Source organism: Porites lutea, chromosome 5 (genome assembly GCF_958299795.1).
Source record: "Porites lutea chromosome 5, jaPorLute2.1, whole genome shotgun sequence".
Lineage (NCBI taxonomy): Eukaryota > Metazoa > Cnidaria > Anthozoa > Scleractinia > Poritidae > Porites > Porites lutea.
This window is the reverse complement of record NC_133205.1, coordinates 8,721,015-8,740,692: the sequence shown is the minus strand read 5'-3', so window position 1 is coordinate 8,740,692 and position 19,678 is coordinate 8,721,015. Positions and strand designations below refer to the sequence as shown.

The window sequence follows — 19,678 nt, the reverse complement described above, 5'->3', positions numbered from 1 at the left end:
TAGGTGCTATTCTTCCTTCTTACATGACGTACCAATCTGCAAACAAGACTTTTGGATCAAGCGAAATTACTGCGGATCAGCCAATTCAAACTCAGTTTATCTCCTGTTTGGTAAAACCCAGGATGTGATTGCTTATTTTTCTGTACTGTATGATATACAGTGTTTTGTAAACTGTGCTCTGAGGACAAAATTTCTGAGACAAGATTGAAGAAGCAAGAAGAACTGCCCTTGATTCAAGATGGCGGACTCTGCTGTCAGCAGTACCGATGCAAAACTCCTGAAGAAGTTGGGTGGAGTTGGGCTGGTAATGACTATCATTTTCACCATTTCGGTAAGTTCAAGGGTATGATTTTCGGTAAAATTTCCGCGCAGCTTCATACATTTATTGTGTATATGTTGTGGTTCAATTTTATCCTTGGTTCAAATTTTCTTTTCTTTTGTTTTGGGTATGGTAATGTATGATAATAACATGATAATGAGTTTGAAACAAAAGAAAAGAAAATTTGAACCAAGGATAAAATTGAACCACAACATATATGCCTGTACATGTTTCCACTCCATTCATTTATGGGCAGCACACATGGAATCCGGAATCCGGAATCCGGAAATGGAAACGGAAACGGAATACGGACTCAGATATCAATGATAGAAAATTAAGAATTTCACATTACACAACTTAGTACAATCCAAAGAGAGTTGTCTTAGTTTTCTTGGCAGTTCCCTTAAATATATTCTTGTTATTGTGTCTTGATAAGGTTTGCTGTAGTGTGGGTTACTGCGCTGCAAGGCCGATGAAAGTAATTTTACGAGTAATTTTTATTCACGAGTTCATTTGTTGAATCATACAGTTAAATATTACTTTTGTAGCTAATTCAAGCTAAGTTCAACTTTTTCACCAAGCTGAATACTGATGGAATACTGGTGTACCGGTAATTGAATTTACGTGGACGTCCGTATTTTTGTTGAAGAGGCTTATTAAACATGGCGCATTATTTTGATGTAATCGGTTGCGGCATCAAGAAAATGCATGCACAATTCTCTCTTCGGTTTGGACTCCACAATGCCATGGTTCTCTTGAGTAAGTTGTCTTGATAAATAAAACTGAACTCTGTTGAAGACAACCCAGAAAAGACACTAAGAAAAACTTGACGGCGATGACCTTCAGTTATATAAACGACGCCTCTGACGATTCAAACGAAGTCTGTCTCCATATAACTTACCTTTTTCTTACGGCACTAGTTTTTGTCAGTAATGTTTTTCTCCTCGCTTTGCTGTCCCATGAGAATTTGCATTCATTGCCGATAGTGGTATCAAGCGTCTTTTCACTAGAATCGACTCCTCTAGTGATACAGCAGGTCTCCTCTCCTCTACTCAGCTAATTTATTCATTTGTGTCTTTTTTTTTATCTGTTTATTTATTTTATTGTCATTGCTAATATATATGTTTTTCAAATCGATCGCTTGGAACCTTCTTTCACAGATTCCATATTCCGTTTCTGTTTCCGTTTCCGTTTCCGTTTCCGTGATTCCGTTTCCCGATTCCGGATTCCGTGTTTTAGTGCTGCCGTTTATAAATTAATAAAACTGTCTGTGTGAATTAGTATGAGATTGCTGAATACATAATAGATAATAAATTGGGGCTGTGCGGAAGTCATACAAGGTGTCCGTAGGTAAGATTCAAAACTGGTACATGAGTAGCCTGTGGACACAGACGTATTAAAGGTATTAATGGTATCCATTAAAGGGAGAGCGCTCCAGGACTGCTGAGTTATTGAGGTAGTTTAAGGTTGCAGTTGAGACATTGTTCTTTCCTCATGATACAACAACTGCAGTGTACATGTAGTTACCTTTGCTTTATTTGCTTTTGTTGAGTATTAAATGTTGTTAAATGGTTGTGGCGAATTCATTAAACTAAACTCAACCAAATGTCCATTTACTGGAGGTGTTTGTTGGTGGAGGTTGACAGCAGTCACAACAGCTCAAGTGTATTTTATTATGCTGATCAGTGACAACCTTTTCAGATTGGACTTCTTATTGTCATTCTTGTGAAACGGCAAATACTGAGGATGTTATTGCTGTCAAAAAGAGGACCACACTCCCCTGTTGGAAGCGATGCACCTAGAGTAAGTTACCTGTAATGTAGAGCATACAGTCTAGCGTAGCTTAGCTGGCAGAAAGTTTACTTTGGATCTCAAGGTGGCTGCTTCAAACCTTGATTAATTTTCTGATGAACATACATTGTACCGTATTAGCTGGAATAAGTACGCATGCTCTAATAAGTGCACACCCTTCCTGGAATAAGCACCCAACCCCTGGCCAAAATAACAAAAAAAAGGGCTCTCCTCAAATAAGTGCCCCCTCCCCTCTCCCATCACTTTCTTCGTAAGGATACGAGGAAACCTGTTTCTGTTGCCACTAATAATAGACCTTTTTGAGCTTGTATATTTTGTTTTCCCAATTCAGACCACCAGATGTTCTCCAGGAAATTTTTCCTCTTGTCTTTTCATTAATTATGCATACAAATGCATTTGGGTGCACAAGCATAAGACAACATTAAAATTTTGAAAGAAACAGTTCTCTGGGGTACCATTACGTTGTCTGAAATGGGAAAACAAAACATACAACAAGCTTAACAGGTCCATTGATAACTCTGTCTGTCAACTGTCTAAATGGGACTAAGTTACTCTTGGTTACCAACTGGAGAACTTTGAGACTGAATCCACTAGGAAATTGAGTAATTTTGATTTTCCGTGGACAAAAACCTTCTACCAGAATAATTTAAAGCATTTGCATTCTTTTTTACCTTTTTCAAGGGCTAAAGATGTAACTAGTCATCTGTAATAACACCAAAGAAATTTTCTTATTGAAGCCCGAGAAAATGAATGTCAAATTTCACAACATGAAATTTTCAGAATTTTACCTGTGCTTTCACAATTCTTGTGAAATTTGACATTCATTTTAACCCTAACCCTATCTCCTATCCCCTCCTCCGAACTCAACTCCCCATATACTTCTAGGTAAGTCTCTGGTAACAGACATGGGATTAGTTTCTTGCTGGATGCCTTGGGTATATATATGTAGCTTGTGGCTTGGATAGCCTGGAGTTGCTTGCATACACTGTACAGCAGTGTTGCTGAGTAACATGTGCATTCATTTGCATCTAGATTTTGTAATAAACTAGCTGAACAGTTATCAAACAGTATATTTCCATGACTGATTAACACATCTACATTTCTTCACATTTACAGCTTATTACACATTAATGTAATTTGTGCATATTGTGTTTCCGATCAATTAGAGTTTAGGAAGAGAAATTTCAGCTCAGTTACAAAGGATTTCTCAATTAAGGATGGAGCCAAGAATGTTATCAGAACAGTTCAACAAACCAGTGGATGGCTCTGCCAACTATGAATCTCCATCAGGTACCCATGACAAAATAATATTCTCTCTATCATTTTTTATTATTATTATTTTTTTACAGTTTAAGTTACATTGTATGAGAACGTTCTGACAAGTTAACCAGAGTTAAGTCATAAAGAATATAATTATGATCATTATAAATCAAATGATAATTATTATTCTTGACTGGCAAACCCTCCACCTACGCTACCCTTAATCCCACATTTTAGCATTGGTCAATTAAGGGGAGGGGTGGGTGGATAGTTTCCCAGAATTTTATACTGATCCAAATATATTAACAGATAGTATAGAGCAAATCAAGGGGAGATGATCAATTTGGGTTTGCCTCAGCATGAACTTTAAGTTACAGAGGGTTTGAGTCACCAGCAAACAATCTTACTACCAGCAGAAGTTTCTTGTTAAAGGTATTCCTCAACTCAAAGTGCTGAGGTTATTCTTCAACTCAAAGTGCTGCACAGTAACTTAATTATAATAATATAAATTTTATTATACAGTCAACTGTCTCATAAGTGACCTCCCTTGGTGCACGGCAAAGTAGTCACTGTCGGGGGGTGGTCATCTACAGGAAAAATCAAGAAAATACACAATGTAAGCTCAAACTGAAAAGATTAACATACACGTAACTACATAATGTTGTTACCTTACAAGCTAAAATGTAGGTAAATAGGCAACTGTCAATAATCTTGTGCATCGAATAATACTGTTTGGAACTGTTGAAACTTTGTACATACATGTAACATTTTTGCATTTATGTACATGTAACAATCCACCTGTTTACCCACAGGTCATAAATACAGCCATCTTTTCTGTAAGTTAACTGCTATATCTGTCAGCCACTTGGTCAGTGCTAACAAAAAATGAACTTTCGTAACATTCAAGCCATGGTTTTCTTACAATCATACGAGAGCAATCTGGGTGGTTGCTTATGGGAAACAGAAAACAAAAGAATTATATGTCAAATTTCTGGTTTAAAAAGTGGTCACAGTTGTTAAGATATTTTTAAGTAGTGGTCGCTCACGAGAGAGCTGAGAAACCAAATGGTGATTTTCAAAGTGATCGCTTACGAGAGGTGGTCCCTATGAGATAGTTGACTGTACGTACCTCCAGTTTACCAAGTTTTCAGGTTGTGGCAAAAAGCTTACCAGTATTAATTTTGTCAACATTTTATTTTTCAACTTACAGTACATGTATCATAAAGGTGATTACTCATCAGAAATACTATTGTGCTTTTTTTCTGAAGATCAATATACAAGGAGCTACAAATACAGAATGAAGGCTATGGATAAAATGACTGAACTAGGTCAGTGGGAAATTAAAATACTTAAATACCGTATTTATTCAATTAAACGCAGCCGTCAAATAAAAGCCACTCTTGATTAAACACCGCAGCTGAAACACACTTAATTAAAAGAATGTGGTGTTTAATCAAGGATAATGAGAATAAACTGAGTGCAACTTGGTAATCTACACCATCCAGACAACTACGATTCTATCTCAGCAAAATAAGAGACATTGGAATCTTTAAAGTACATAATATTTAAAAAACGATTTACAGTGTAACTGTTGTCAGTGATTTCAAAGCAAACACCACCCTTGAATAAACGCCCCCCTAACATAAATGCCACATCGGAAACATTGAAAATTTAATAAACGCTGCAGCATTTAATCAAATAAATACGCTATATGTATCTAAAACCTTATGCCATTATTGAAGCCCAGTGTAGGTTATTCTTATGGATTTTACAACTTCGTGCAATAAAATATTTTTGTTGTTGTTCTTCTGTCAATCAAGATGAGAAACAATAAATTATGGAGAAGCTACTAGAAGGTGTTAAACCTTGACATACAATTGTCTTCAAATTAACCTTTCAGTCCAAGCCCTTGTTAGTCGAGCTTGCTTTAGCATAGCGAGACTCTAAAAATGCAGGCGTTTTTTTTTCATTGGTCTTCCCCAAATGGTCAGCCATGGTCCCAGGCATTCCTAGCAGAGAAGGTGGAAACTGGGGATAAGAATCGTGACGACTTTCGTTGTATGCAAATGAGTCTTGTAATAAGCATGCGGTTTAATTTTGGAAATGACTGAAATAACGTGCAATGTTTATCACGTAGTTCTTTGGCAAATTTTTTCTTCCATGCAAAAAATCTTTATATTTTTTCGACAAAACAGGTTACGTTTCATGCTTATATGACATTGCAAGGTGATAAAATCGCAAATGCAAAACAGGCATAAAAAAGTAAAAACTGTAAACACATGCCCTCTCTAGGGACTTTTTTTTTTTAATAATTTGGTTATGACCTTCACATGCAAAAAATTAAACACAGAGCTGAACTAATCTAATCTTCATGAGCAAAACTTCAAGGTTTATTTTGAAAATTAGGATCGAGGATCTGGGATCCACAATCAGGGATCGAGGATTGGTAAAAAAAAAAACTTGAAAATAAAATAGATAAATAAATTGTGGATCATGGTGATGTGGGCCACAGACTGTAGATGAATTTCACAAAACATAACCCTGCTTGCTGTAATGAGCACTAAATTTAAGTAAACTACATTGTACTCCAAGTCTGACTGATTCAGTGATTGTTTTGTCGAGAAACTGAAATTTTCCTGGAAAATGAAATTGCTTTATCCCAGTGATACTATGATAAAATGTATATACCTTGTTAAGGTATATACATTAATTTTATACTGGTAAAAATCAATGTTCAATGTTTTGAGTGTTAAATCCCTGAAAGAGTTCTCCTCATTGAAGTAATATCTGTCTGTCCTTGCAATTTTTACGTTTTGAGTATTTATGTTAATTTTTTGTCTCAGGTAATTTTTGTTTTTCTTTTGTATTTGGGCATGGTAATGTATGCTAATAAAGTCGAAACATAGGAAATTAAAAATTACCTGAGGTAAAAAAATTAACTACAACATTTACATTAAATTTAATGATATACAGTGTATACCGGTAGCACTCGTTTTGTATTCCAAACGAAAAGTAGCATAACAGCACCAGCTGACAATAAAACTTATCTTTAAGCAAGCGAGACTCAACGCTACTGAGAGCATTCATGTTTTGATGAGATTATTATTACTCTTACTTTTACTACTATTAATTATTGCTCTAGCTATTATTGTTCTATCAATCTCAACTTCATATGCGTTAAATTTTTGCATAATAACATTGAATTACTCACACTGATGTAATGTCTGGTAAATTCTCTCCATACATTTCTGATAGAAAAACCTGAAAATAATTATGCTTTGTTTTGATTCAGGACTCGATAAGTATTTGTTAAGTCTTGGTAACCAAGCATTCTCTTTAAATCCTGAGGCAGTGGTGCTACATGCACAGTGTTATAGGAGAATACACCATGCACTTTGTGCGCGCACCTCTGGATTTAGAGGGAACGCTTGGTTACCAAGACTTTTCAATTGAGTTGTGAATGAAAACAAAGCCTTTTTCTAGACTTTTCTACAAGAATTAAATGGGAGATGACAAAAAACTACTTCAGTGTGAGTAATTCGGCTTTATTACTCAAAAATGTAACCTTTATTTAGTTGAAACCCATGTTTCCTATACAATGTAGCTAATGCTCTAATGTGTTACTCTGTAGACAAAATCCTATGGTGATTATGGTGTTCATTCAAGTTAAACCTCTTTGGCAGACCTTTTGCATATTTCTATTAATTTTTTTTTCTCAGGGCTTTACTAAAAGAAACTTGAATTTTTTGAGTGAAAGGGTTAACATTTTTTTTAAATACATCCTCACGTGTTAAAGTCTTGAACTTGCTTTTTCATGACCTGGTACCTGTCAAGGAAAATGGTACCTTGTTTATTTCATACATCATTCTTAAACATCTCCAATGTTCCATTGTTTACTATCTTTATTTTTTACATCCTTTCTATGGACAGATGATCTATTATGCACAATTGACTTCAAGTACAGTCGAAAGAAGAAACAATCTGTCAGGGAACACCTCAAGTCTCTCCAGAAGCCACCATGCAATGTGATACGCGGTGGAGATGACACTATTGACGAGGTCTCAGATATGTATGAACATGCAAGGTTTGAAACTAAGGTAAATTTTATTATTCACGAATGATCCTAGCAATAATTAATAATAATAATAATAATAAATAATAATAATAATAATAGTTAATAATTTATATTGTGCAGTTTTCATGATGAGATGATCAACTGTGCATTAAAACAATACATAGAACAAAAATTAATATAAATTTTAATAACTAAAATGATAAAATTAATAAGAAATACATCACCTGTATATAGAATAAAAAGCCTTACTAAAAGGTACTTCTTTAAAAGTTTTGCTAAAAATAAAATTAATAAAAATGACATAGTTGTGTATAGGTATTAAGTAAACCTAACTAAGAATGAAAAGCGATACTAAAAAGATGTATCTTTAAAATTTTTTTTAAAAGTATCAACAGATTTGGCCATTCTAATTTCCAGAGGTAAATCATTCCAGAGTTTAGACGCCAAAGCAATGAAAGCACGGTCGCCCAGGGTAGTTAAAGTTTTAAAATTCGGGTGAGACAGCAGTATTCTGTCATTATATCGCAGTCTTCTTCTACTGATTTTTTTTGTAACTCCACTTTTGTATACATGTATCTATTTTTGTTTCTGTGCATCATTTTCCATAAATTATTATACAACAACAATTTTATTGCACATCAAACTGATAGCAAGGAATAAAAGTAGACTGAAAAAGAAAAAGGAAATTATTTATTCCATGTAACCCACAGTTAGCTTTATGTAATTAAGGCGGGTTTGGAGAAGAAAGAAAAATAAGAAAAACTAGTTGTAAAAATATTTTTATGTAGGGAACATAATTTGAAGTTTAAACTTGATACCCAGCACAGCTTAATTATTTGCTAAATTTACACGTGAATGTCGATTTTGATTGCCTATTTGTGTTTGTAGGAGTTTGGTGCACTGCAGTATAGAAAGTTTGCCTACCTTGTGGAACAACTTAAAGACAGGTTTAGTATTAATGCAATCTTTTATAAATATATATAAATACTTAATAAAAGAATATTACATGTTAAATAATAGTGCATGTAACAATGTAATAATGCACGTGTTTCTTGAGTGGAGGTTGGGTGTTATGGATATCCAGTGTGACTTGTAATTCCTTGAAGTGGCAGGAAGGGCTATTAAAGACCTTAAGATCAAGGTTTAGCTATCTTACTGCAAATGGCAAACCATGGTTTTCGGTTAGCATTTCCACATTACCAGTCTGTCCATTATTTGGGACTTAAGATTCACAGGTGGTAGCTTGAAGCTGCCATGTTTGTTTTTATCCATTCGTTCACTCCTATTCAAGCTGAGAAATCAACCTCAAAATTACTCTTGTATGAAAAGAATTCAATGTTATTTCTAAGCGAAAGGATTCTGAAAAGTAGTATATCCTCTCAAACATGGGATCATTATGCATAAAGGAGAAAACACCTTGCTGTAAGTCACTTACCCTATAGAGCATGGTCTAGCCATACAAATGTGAACATCAAACTGCAAACCCGACAGCAAGGCACTGGTGACGTGGCTCTTGGTGTTTGTGGTTCTCGGGAAATGCCAAAAAATCTTGATCTGAAGGTCTCTATTGTTTCCATGACCACCAAAATCCTGCAACTTTTATAGCAATAGTAGTCCCTCAACAATCATACCACAAACTGCAATCTTGTTTTAAACTTACAGCTGTACATGTACATGTATATCTCTGGAGGGAGAAAAAGGGTATTAGAGAGGTTCATGTATGAATTATGAAAAAGAATGTCTTTCCCTATCAATGACCTCATCCTCGAAGACCCAGTTGCAGTCAGTCAGGTGGGGAGAAAAGGTGCGATGAAAGTACTTGAAAGGGCCTTTTCTCCCGACCTGACTGACTGCCCCGGGGTCTTCAAGGATGCAAAGACCTGAGAGCCCAAAAAAACAAACTCCTACTGTAGTATGATGGGGGGGGGGGGGGGGGGGGTGATCAATCCCAAAATATATTGATATTTAATTAAGCTCTTGAAATTACCTCTCCATTTACTTTTGTGATGACTTGTACGATACATTTAATTCTGACCGATTTTGTAAAATCGTACACATCTGTGTCGGCTGCTTGATACGACAAAGTACAGCTCTAGGAAACACTGATTAAGGATATAAATCGTTGTATCATCCTGGACACGAAGGGTGCTTTTGATTGATCGTATCAAATCTCTTGTAACGTGATTTTTTGTCCACTCAAATGCTACAGACATGAGAATATTATCTTTCAAGCATATTTCTAGATATTGCAGTGCAATGAATGTTATTTTTAGGGTTTCCTTCCATTGATTCTTATCCCGGAATACTGTCAATCGAACACGCCCTGATTAAAGAACGGCAGCTGGAAGATAGGAGTTTGCTCTGTATGGCATTCTTCTTTTTCTTGGGAAAAAGTGTACAGCTCTTTGATTTCCTTTGACATTCTTTGGTTTCATGCGGCAAAAAAAGTAGGAACAGGAACATCCACAGGATGTCAACATTTGTTGTTGCTGATAAGTTGTCAATCAACTGTGATTAAGTGTAATATCACAATGCAATCACAAAATTATATGGTAAAAATGTTAAGATATTTAGTTTTTTAATGTCACGTACAGTGATACGTGATTTATGATTATGATAGAGGATGTCAAAAACGATAAAAATTGTTGGGTCTGAAACTTAAATATTCAGCAAAAATGTCCCCATGCAAGTTGCCTGGGTGAGATTGCCCTTGGTACAGTGTTAAAAATTCTTTTTTTGTTTTTACTTTAATCTTATAATCACCTTAATACATTACTAGCTTTTGTAACTTTTTAAAGACAAAATGTTTTGAAATTTTAGTCATATTTAACGCCCTTGATTCCAATAAAGAATGTCAGTTAAATAAACACACTTCAAAAAAGCTTAAAGACATAAAATGTTCCACAAGGGTTAAAATAAAAGGTTAATTCAGTTCGGATTGAATTTATGATACATTCTAAACTCGAGCCTTCCATAACCTCTTCACACCAACTTGTAATGCTGAGAACCTATTTGTCCTTTAGACAAGTTAAAAGTAATAATTATTAATGTAAAAATATTTAAATGATAACCTACTAACTAGGCTAGCATTACCATTTCAAAACTTGTCAACTATTTGTTGATTTTCTTGTGCCACAGGGTGAAAGGCCAGCATCCACCCCCCAATTTAGAAAAAGTTCTGTCGCCTTGTCTTGCTCACTCTAACAAGAAAGGAAAACTCGCACTTGTCTGATGTGCATAGAGTCTCTCTGTTAGTATTTTGCAGTTGCTTGTTAGTATGTTCTTTCCATCCCTAATGTCTTGTAATGTGTTGAATATAACTCAGAACTCATACTTGTTCCTTATTAAGAATTTAATGTTCCGCATAGGGATGATTTTGAAAGAATGTATTTTTTAATGACGTTTTTGTTGTTTCTCTCAATGTATAACTGTAAAACACACTTGTGTCAACAGACTGAAACAAAATAAACATCCACAGTAAAGAACCATTTTAAATATCCAAACGTATAAAATCATACATATTATGAAAGCGTAAATTCTGGGTTGTCACTAAGATTTCAAGTTGCCAGGTAAATACAACAAGTAGGCGGGGAATCAAACAGCTAGAAATTTCTTTCGGTTCCATTTTTCTCTTATTTTCTTTCAAAAGTAGCCAGGGAAGATGGTTAATTAGTAGCCGGGGAAAATCCCCAGCCCCCTCCTCTTAATGACAGCCCTGTCATAAAACACTGTCATAGTATACATGAAGTCCATAATGTACGTAGTAACTGTAACAAAGAAGATAACAGTTTCGATCCTTTCAAAATATTTAATTTTACAAAACTAATGATGGCTAAGTATGTGCAGAAAAATTAATGTTTAAATCATGATCCATGTTTTGAGCATAAAAACTATTTTTTTGTGGCCTTTCTTGGACCCTTATCAGGGTGTAACATAATAAAATTAAGTTTATATCAATTATTTTGTTTGTCTAAGTCTTTGCCTTGCATCTTTTAATATTAGGGATTATGCAGAGAGAAAAGTAATGTAAATAAATAATTTATGTAAAAACCCTGTTAAAATTGAGCTAATTAATAGAACTCTATAGCTTGTATGTTTTGCTTTCCCATTGTAGGTCATATGTTTTTTCAAGGGAATTTGCCTTGTGTTTTAACAAAAAAGCGTATATGTTCTTGTGAATAAGATAAAATTGGAAACAGTTGTCTTCATGTGTAATAACGTTTTGTCACTTGATCTATTGCCTATTGATATATTGCCTATTGAAATCGTGAAAATAAAACCCTGTCTCTCCAAAATCGCAAAATTAAGTATCCGCGAAGTTAATTACCAGTAAGTTAGCTACCACTCAAATGAATGTCAAACGTTGTGTATAAATTGTAACCTGTTCATTACCCCTAGAAATCGATAGCTGTTGATCTTCTATATATAACAATGAATAGTTGTTTTTTATTGTTATCATTAATTTTCTCAGGGTGCGCCTTTATGTCAATGTGCCTGGGAGCCTGATAATTGCTGGAAATAGTAAAAGGCCAATCAGAAAACCACCATCAAGCACCAAGATGGAGCCAGCAGCAAGTATCGAAATACGAACTCCAGATGATGTTCAAGCTGAAGGTGCTACTAAGATGACTGCAAGTGGAACAATAAGCTTGTAGAGATTTTTTGACGTGTTTGAACATTATTTTGATGTAAAATAATTATTAAAGAGGAGACAGGGTTTCATCCAATATCCAGACCCAAAGAAGTGTGTTAATACCACACGGCCCCGTCAGGTTTTTTAAGACCCACTTTGAGCTGTATGGATAGCAGATGAAACAGTGGACAGTGGACAGGTTTCAGTAAAGCCTTTCAAGTCTCAAGGGTCAAAGCTGTGCTCTGAAAAAAAATTGAAAGGAGTCTAGTACCCTAAACCTATGAAATCCAGGGTGCCCAGCATATGATTTCTATGAAAAATCTAGTATTTTCTATTCACTCGGGAGCAAAAGTTGGGCACCAGGGGCCACCGGTCTCTGTTAGAGCACAGCCCTGAACATGATCAACATCGCTTTTCTCCTAAACCAGAAAGAAAGAGAAAGAGAGAATTTAGGCAATAGGAGTTAATGGAAAATGCTTTGATCTCAGCTTATTCTTTAAGAAAATGTCTGGAGATGTAGAGAAATAATGTATCACATGGATTTCTGGGCTTAATGGGATAGCCTCTCAAATTAGCAATAATATTTAAAGAATTTCAAAGCTTAACTTTGCAATGATTTTGTGAGAGCTAATATCCTCCTGTATGGAAGCAATTTGTAACTGCTTTTTTAATGAATTAGCAGCTAGTTTAAGTGCAATAATCAATGGCGGCAAAAGACAACACTTATAGGTTGCTAAGGACAACACTATATAGGACAGAATCCGTGTGGCAATCCAGTTTAACCCTTTAAACCCTGATATCAAGATTTAAATTCTCATTTGTTGTCTCTATACACTTCCTATAGAAGTAGTGGGGAGAAGTTGTTAGAGTATGAATTGAATTCATCTTGTGTGATCAAACCCTTAATTCTTGTGACCATAATGTTTTATGGAGCAAAGATATTACAAGGAGGAAATTGATGCTGATCACACTTAGGGCTTAAAGGGTTAAAGAAAGAAAATTGATGGAAGGCCATTCCTAAATCATTTTCACTCTACAACTTTTATGCAGGGTGGAACACCATGGGTAAGAGAAATTTGGTTACCTATTCACCAAAGAAATGTTGGTTCTCATGAAATCATCCATCCACGATTTTCACACCGACAGTAATGCATATTTTTTACCCCCCAAAATTTTGCATTACAGTCGTCCCAACAGAAATCGAAGACATTGGTTATGCAAAATTTTAGGGGTAAACAAGGTGCATTATGGTCTATTTGAAAATAATAAATTCGTACCTAGAGAACGTATGTACGTATGTACGTCCGTTAAGGGGGGGTGGGGGGGGGGGGGGCTTAAAATGTCTTACTTACAACCTGAAAAGTGCAAGGCATATACAAATTGTGTCCCATCTCGTACCCAGAGTCTTGCCGACGTCCAAAAAGCCAGAAGACTCTGGGTACAAGATTGACTTGTGATGAACTGGATATTACATGGGTTAACTCTTATTGTCCCAACAGTACGCACTCTCATTGGTTACCTCAGGTCACATGATATCTAACAATGAAGATTGTTTCTCTGAGCGGGCAACATTGCAAGGTTTACGATGTTTTTCTTTTATAAGAGGCCTACATAATGATGTTTGATGATGCTGTAGATAGAAAACAAGGCTTTCTAACTATAAAATATCATTTGTGAAATGTCATTTTGAGATTTTTTGCCATCTTTGTTTTTAATGACAAAAACTCCCCCCCCCCCTTTATTGGGCTTTTCATTATTATTATTATTATTATTATTATTATTATTATTATTATTATTATTATTATTATTATTATTATTATTAAAAAAAGAATCTTTATTACAAAACCTCAATTAAAATCCTATTTACAATCAACCTGCTGTTTCAAAAAATCTAATTAATTCATCAAAAACACTATCTACAATTTAATCCGTTACAAAAGAAAACCCCTCGTCCTTCATTAGAGAACAAAAACAATCCTATATATTATAAGTGAAGATAGAAAAAACTATTCATTTACAAATTCTAAAAAATAGAAGTAACTTAACCTTACATAAAAGAAGAGGAAATAGATATAATTAATAATAAAAGTTCAAAATTCTATAAAATTAAGAATTCCATTATGCAGAAGTATTAAGATCCTGCAATCGAATTATACTAATGACGGCTAAACCAGTGTCCATAAAAAGCCCTAAGTATAAAAGCATATATACACGTATTTCAGATATCCGCACTAGCGACATTTATTTTACAGTCTAATGATTGCTCTAGCTTGCTACGAAACGGCGTTCGCGAACCTCTGACGCATGCATGTACCGATCTTAAGAGTTCAAACGAGATCTGTGTCCTGAGCCAAGTGATTACAACATGATAAGGCTCGGTGTCTTTCTGAGCTATCTTGTCTGCGAGATGCTTTAAGAACCGCTGACACTCGTTTCCCATTCCGCCATTGGTTCCAAACACTAAAGGCGTAAACGAACCCATTTCTACATCTAACACCCGCTGCTGGTACTTGCGCTTCTTCTCTTCTTCTTGCTCTTTGAACACTTCCGATGTTGGCTTGCTCTGGTAACACTTGGAGTTGACGTGCGTAACTCTAACATCAAAAAATGCCGTAACTCCTCTTGCCCAGAAACCTCCCGCTTTGATGTCCAACCTTGCCTCAGAACTTGTAACAGCGCTCCTCAAATGAAAGCGCTCGTTGTCCAGGGGTTGAAGGCGTGGTTCGATTTCGACATTATTGCAGATCTCGTTAACAAGTTCCGTACACCATCATGTCTCTGCGCTACAAACCCCCCCTTTTTATTATATTATTATTATTATTATTATTATTATTATTATTATTATTATTATTAATTATCATTTGAAATTTCCTCCAAGCTTCTAAAAGGTCCAAATATACTGAGAAATATTAATGTGTGGTCATGCTTCAGAAATCCACCAAGGAAATAGGCAAAACAGCCCGCTACTGAACTAACCTGTCATGTATCGAAGGTATTTAAAGTTCAACTGTTAACTCAAGGTAATCCGAGAACTCGTCTAAGTATATCCAGGCCTATTTTAAGGAAAAACCCCATCAAAGAAATATCAAATTTTTGGTATCCAGGACTATTCTATGGAAAAACACACATGCACGAAATTTCATATTTTTGACGAAAATCGTCGGTTAAACCCTGCACGAAAATGTAAATTTTTCCACTCTTTTAAATGACATTTTTATAGTCTAAAAAGAATGTTTTTTCACTAAAGTATTATCAAACAGTATATTCAGGCCCATTTTATAGAAAGTTACACTTAAAAGAAATTTCAAATTTTCGATCGTTTCCCTTTGGGAAAATGCAACTTGTTCGACTTTTAAAAAATGACCTTTTTATAGTCTAGTAAAGATGATTTATCAATAAAACATTATCAAACAATATATAAGGCCTATTCTATAGAAAAATTACACATGAAAGAAATCTTAAATTTTTGACCAAAATCGTGAACCAACCCCTTTGCGAAAGTACAAATTTTCTGACTTTTTGAATATGACCTTTTCAAAGTCTAGAAAGGCTTGTCTTTTTTTCCCCGAAACATCATCAAACAGTATATCCAGGCCTATTCTATAGAAAACACACGTGCAAGAAATTTAAAATTTTTGACCAAAACCTAAGGTTGCCCCGTCGCGCACACTTAAATTTCTAGACTTTTTTAATGACTTTCTTATAGTGTAGAGAGAATTCTTTCTCTCCAATCATTATTAAGCAGTGTATCCAGGCCTACTCTATAAAACAAAACACACATCCAAAAAATTTTTAAATTGCAAAAATGCAAATTTTTTGACTTTTAAAGAAGGACGTTTTTTAACTCAAGAAAGGCTTGTTTTTTCTCTAAAACCTTATCAAACAGTATATAGAGGCATGTTCTACAGAACAACACACATCCAAGAAATTTTACATTTTCGACGAAAATCGTGGGTTAACCCCCTTTGCGAAAATGCCAATTTTTCCAGTTTTTTAAATTGACCTTTTTATAGTCGAGAAAGGCTTGTTTTAGACCTAACAAATTATCAAACAACATCTCCTCGGCTATTCTATAGAAAATTACACATGCAATAAATTTCAAATTTTTGACCAAAAGTAACCCCTCTGCGAAAATGCAAATTTTTCGACTTTTTGGAGAAGGACTTTTTTTTAACTGTAGAAAGGCCTGTTTTTTCTCTAAAACCTTATCAAACAGTATACAGAGGCATGTTCTATAGAAAAACACACATCCAAGAAATTTTAAACTTTTGACCAAAATCGTGGGTTAACCCATTTGCAAAAATGCCAATTTTTCTAGTTTTTTAAAATGACCTTTTCATAGTCGAGAAAGGCTTGTTTTCTACCTAACAAATTATCAAACAATATCTCCTCGGCTATTCTATGGAAAATTACACATGCAATAAATTTCAAATTTTTGACCAAAAATAACCCCTCTGCGAAATTGCAAATTTTTCGACTTTTGAAGAAGGACGTTTTTTAACTCTAAAAAGGCTTGTTTTTTCTCTAAAACCTTATCAAACAGTATATAGAGGCATGTTCTATAGAAAAACACACATCCAACAAATTTTAAATTTTTGACCAAAATCGTGGGTTAACCCTTTACGAAAATGCCAATTTTTCCAGTTTTTTAAAATGAACTTTTTATAGTCAAGAAAACCTTGTTTTATACCTAACATATTATCAAACAATACCTACTGGCCTATTCTATGGAAAATTACACATGCAATAAATTTCAAATTTTTCTCCAAAAGTAACCCCTTGGCAAAAATGCAAATTTTTCGACTTTTGGGGAAGGACGTTCTTTAACTCTTCAAAAGCTTGTTTTTTCTCTAAAACCGTATCAAACAGTATATAGAGGCATGTTCTATAGAAAAACACACATCCAACAAATTTTAAATTTTTGACTAAAATCGTGGGTTAACCCCTTTGCGAAAAAGCCAATTTTTCCAGTTTTTTAAAATGACCCTTTTTATAGTCAAGAAAGGCTCGTTTTATACCGAACATATTATGAAATAGTATCTACTGGCTTATTCTATGGAAAATTACACATGCAATAAATTTCAAAATTTGGACCAAAAGTAACCCCCTTGCGAAACTGCAAATTTTTTCACTTTTGAAGAAGGACGTTTTTTTAACTTTAAAAAGGCTTCTTTTTTTCTTTAAAACCTTATCAAACAGTATGTAGAGGCATGTTCTATAGAAAAACATACATCAAAGAAATTTTAAATTTTTGATCAAAATCGTGGGTAAACCCCTTTGCGAAAATGCCAATTTTTCACATTTTTTAAAATGACTTTTTCATAGTCGAGAAATGCTTGTTTTATACCTAACATATTATCAAACAATATCTCCTGGGCAGGAGCCGATTGGCTCCTGCTCCTGGGTTATTATATGAGAAATTACACATGCAATAAATTTCAAATTTTTGACCAAAAGTAACGCCTTGAATTTTTGACCAAAATCGAAAATGCCAATTTTTCTATTTTTTTAAAATGACCTTTTCATACACGAGAAAGGCTTGTTTTAAACCTAACATATTATCAAAAGTAGGTTGAGTTTGATCGTCCAGGTGAACGTAGTGCTGAATAAGACTGTTGTTGTTGACAGTGACTGACGTTTCGACAGCCTGTGCGGTGGTCATCTTCAGAGTCAAAGTGAGTTGTATCACGTCAGTTGATGGTATTATACTCTGGTTATTGATCTGATTGGTCAATTACGTCGTGATGTTATTGGTCGTCTGTCAGTTAAGCCGTGATGTTATTGGCTATGAAGACTCGTAATAAGTAATTGGTGCGTTTCGATCCGTCTATTGTCACAGTTAAACAGTCGTCTGTTGTTAGTCAAATTGTCATTCTCTCGTAGTTAGTTTTGCTTGATCTCGTCAATAAGTCGTTTGTACGGCGCTGGTAACTGTTGGCTACGATTCAGTGGCGTTTGTTCTAAGTTAGTAAACCAGCTTTCTAAAGTAAGACGTTGATAGTAGTCTGTAGAATACGTTATACATGTCGCAGAGTCCCAGTCAATTTGATGTTTCGTCTTTAAATGGTGCTCAGCATTCTTCGTTGCTCGTTTGTGTTCGGTCAGTCGCGTGCTTAGGTTTCTGCCGGTGTCACCAATGTAAGAAGCCTGGCAGTCGCAGCATTTGATCTTGTATACTGCTCCCTGTCTGTCCTCCGGTTTGTCTTTGTCCTTGAAGTTAGTAAGGTTTCCTCGGCCCCTCGCTCGCGCGTTCTCGCGAGGCTCGCTTCGCTTGCCCAAATAGGAGAGCTTGCTCGCAGGCTAGTCTTTTGGAGAAGGACATTTTTTAACTCTAGAAAGGCTTGTTTTTTCTTAAACCTTACCAAACAGTGTATAGAGGCATGTTCTATAGAAAAACACACATCCAACAAATTTTAAATTTTTGAGTAAAATCGTTGGTTAACCCCTTTGCGAAAAAGCCAATTTTTCCAGTTTTTTAAAATGAGATTTTTATAGTCGAGAAAGGCTTGTTTATACCTAACATATTATCAAACACTATCTCCTGGCCTATCCTTTGGAAAATTATACATGCAATAAATTTCAAATTTTTGACCAAAAGTAACCCCTTTGCGAAAATGCAAATTTTTCGACTTTTTGAGAAGGACTTTTTTTTTAACTGTAGAAAGGCTTGTTTTTTCTCTAAAACCTTGTCAAACAGTATACAGAGGCATGTTCTATAGAAAAACACACATCCAAGAAATTTTAAAGTTTTGACCAACATCGTGGGTTAACCCATTTGCGAAAATGCCAATTTTTATATATTTTTAAAATGACCTTTTTATAGTCGAGAAAGGCTTGTTTTATAATTAACATATTAACAAACAGTATCTTCTGGCCTATTCTATGGAAAATTACACATGCAATAAATTTCAATTTTTTTAAAAGTGAAATGCATCATTTGAATTCTTTTCGATCACAGTGTACGTTACATTAGAGTCTATATTCATGCCAACACCTCCCGCTGAAATGGGTGTTGACACAAATTCAAAATTATACCCAGGTATTGCAGGGTTAGAAGTAATATTAGCATTTCTAATTCTCGTTTCTCTAATGCCAATAACATTGAAGTGACAGTTAACCTCAGTCAAGCTCGTTCAATAAATGAGTTTGAAAGTTTTCAAGATTGTGCCTGAGACTACGTATATTGAGCTGCACTAAAGAAAACTGCTGCGTTTTTGATTGACTGTTTATCTTATCTTCGAATTGACAAAAGCTATATCAGCGTCAGAGTTAGTCTTTTCATCAAGATTTAAAGAGATCAATGTCATGAAGGCTAGGCAAACGCTCTCGATACGTTTTGGTTGGGAGATCATTAAACCGGATGAGGTTGTTTAATTGCCTACGGCACAGAGTAATATTATGTCCAAAATAAGGCAATTCGCGAAGCAGATTTTTGTTTTACATTGCTGGAGTTCTGTATGACATTGCAAAGATGATCAAACAGATATACATAAACTGTAGAGATGATCAGAAATAAAGGTATTAATCCTGACTACTTATCTCAGCTGAGGAGTTCAACCTGCTGTTCTGCTCTTGTCTC

General features: G+C 34.9%; 1 protein-coding gene across 2 annotated transcripts; it reads left to right on the top strand.

Moving 5' to 3' along the window:
* Positions 1–34: 34 nt before the first annotated feature.
* LOC140937330 (protein C1orf43 homolog) lies at positions 35–13,783 on the top strand. Of its 2 annotated transcripts, XM_073386878.1 has the most exons (8): positions 35–331; positions 2,021–2,122; positions 3,298–3,421; positions 4,660–4,719; positions 7,322–7,488; positions 8,355–8,413; positions 10,605–10,716; positions 11,938–12,077. In XM_073386878.1, exons 1-7 carry the CDS (start codon positions 239–241, stop codon positions 10,696–10,698), a joined length of 699 nt encoding a protein of 232 aa, XP_073242979.1. In that variant the 5' UTR covers positions 35–238; the 3' UTR covers positions 10,699–10,716; positions 11,938–12,077. The 2 variants fall into 2 exon arrangements, with proteins under 2 accessions (XP_073242979.1, XP_073242978.1); XM_073386877.1 differs by lacking the exon at positions 10,605–10,716 and having other exon boundaries at positions 11,938–13,783.
* Positions 13,784–19,678: the final 5,895 nt, after the last annotated feature.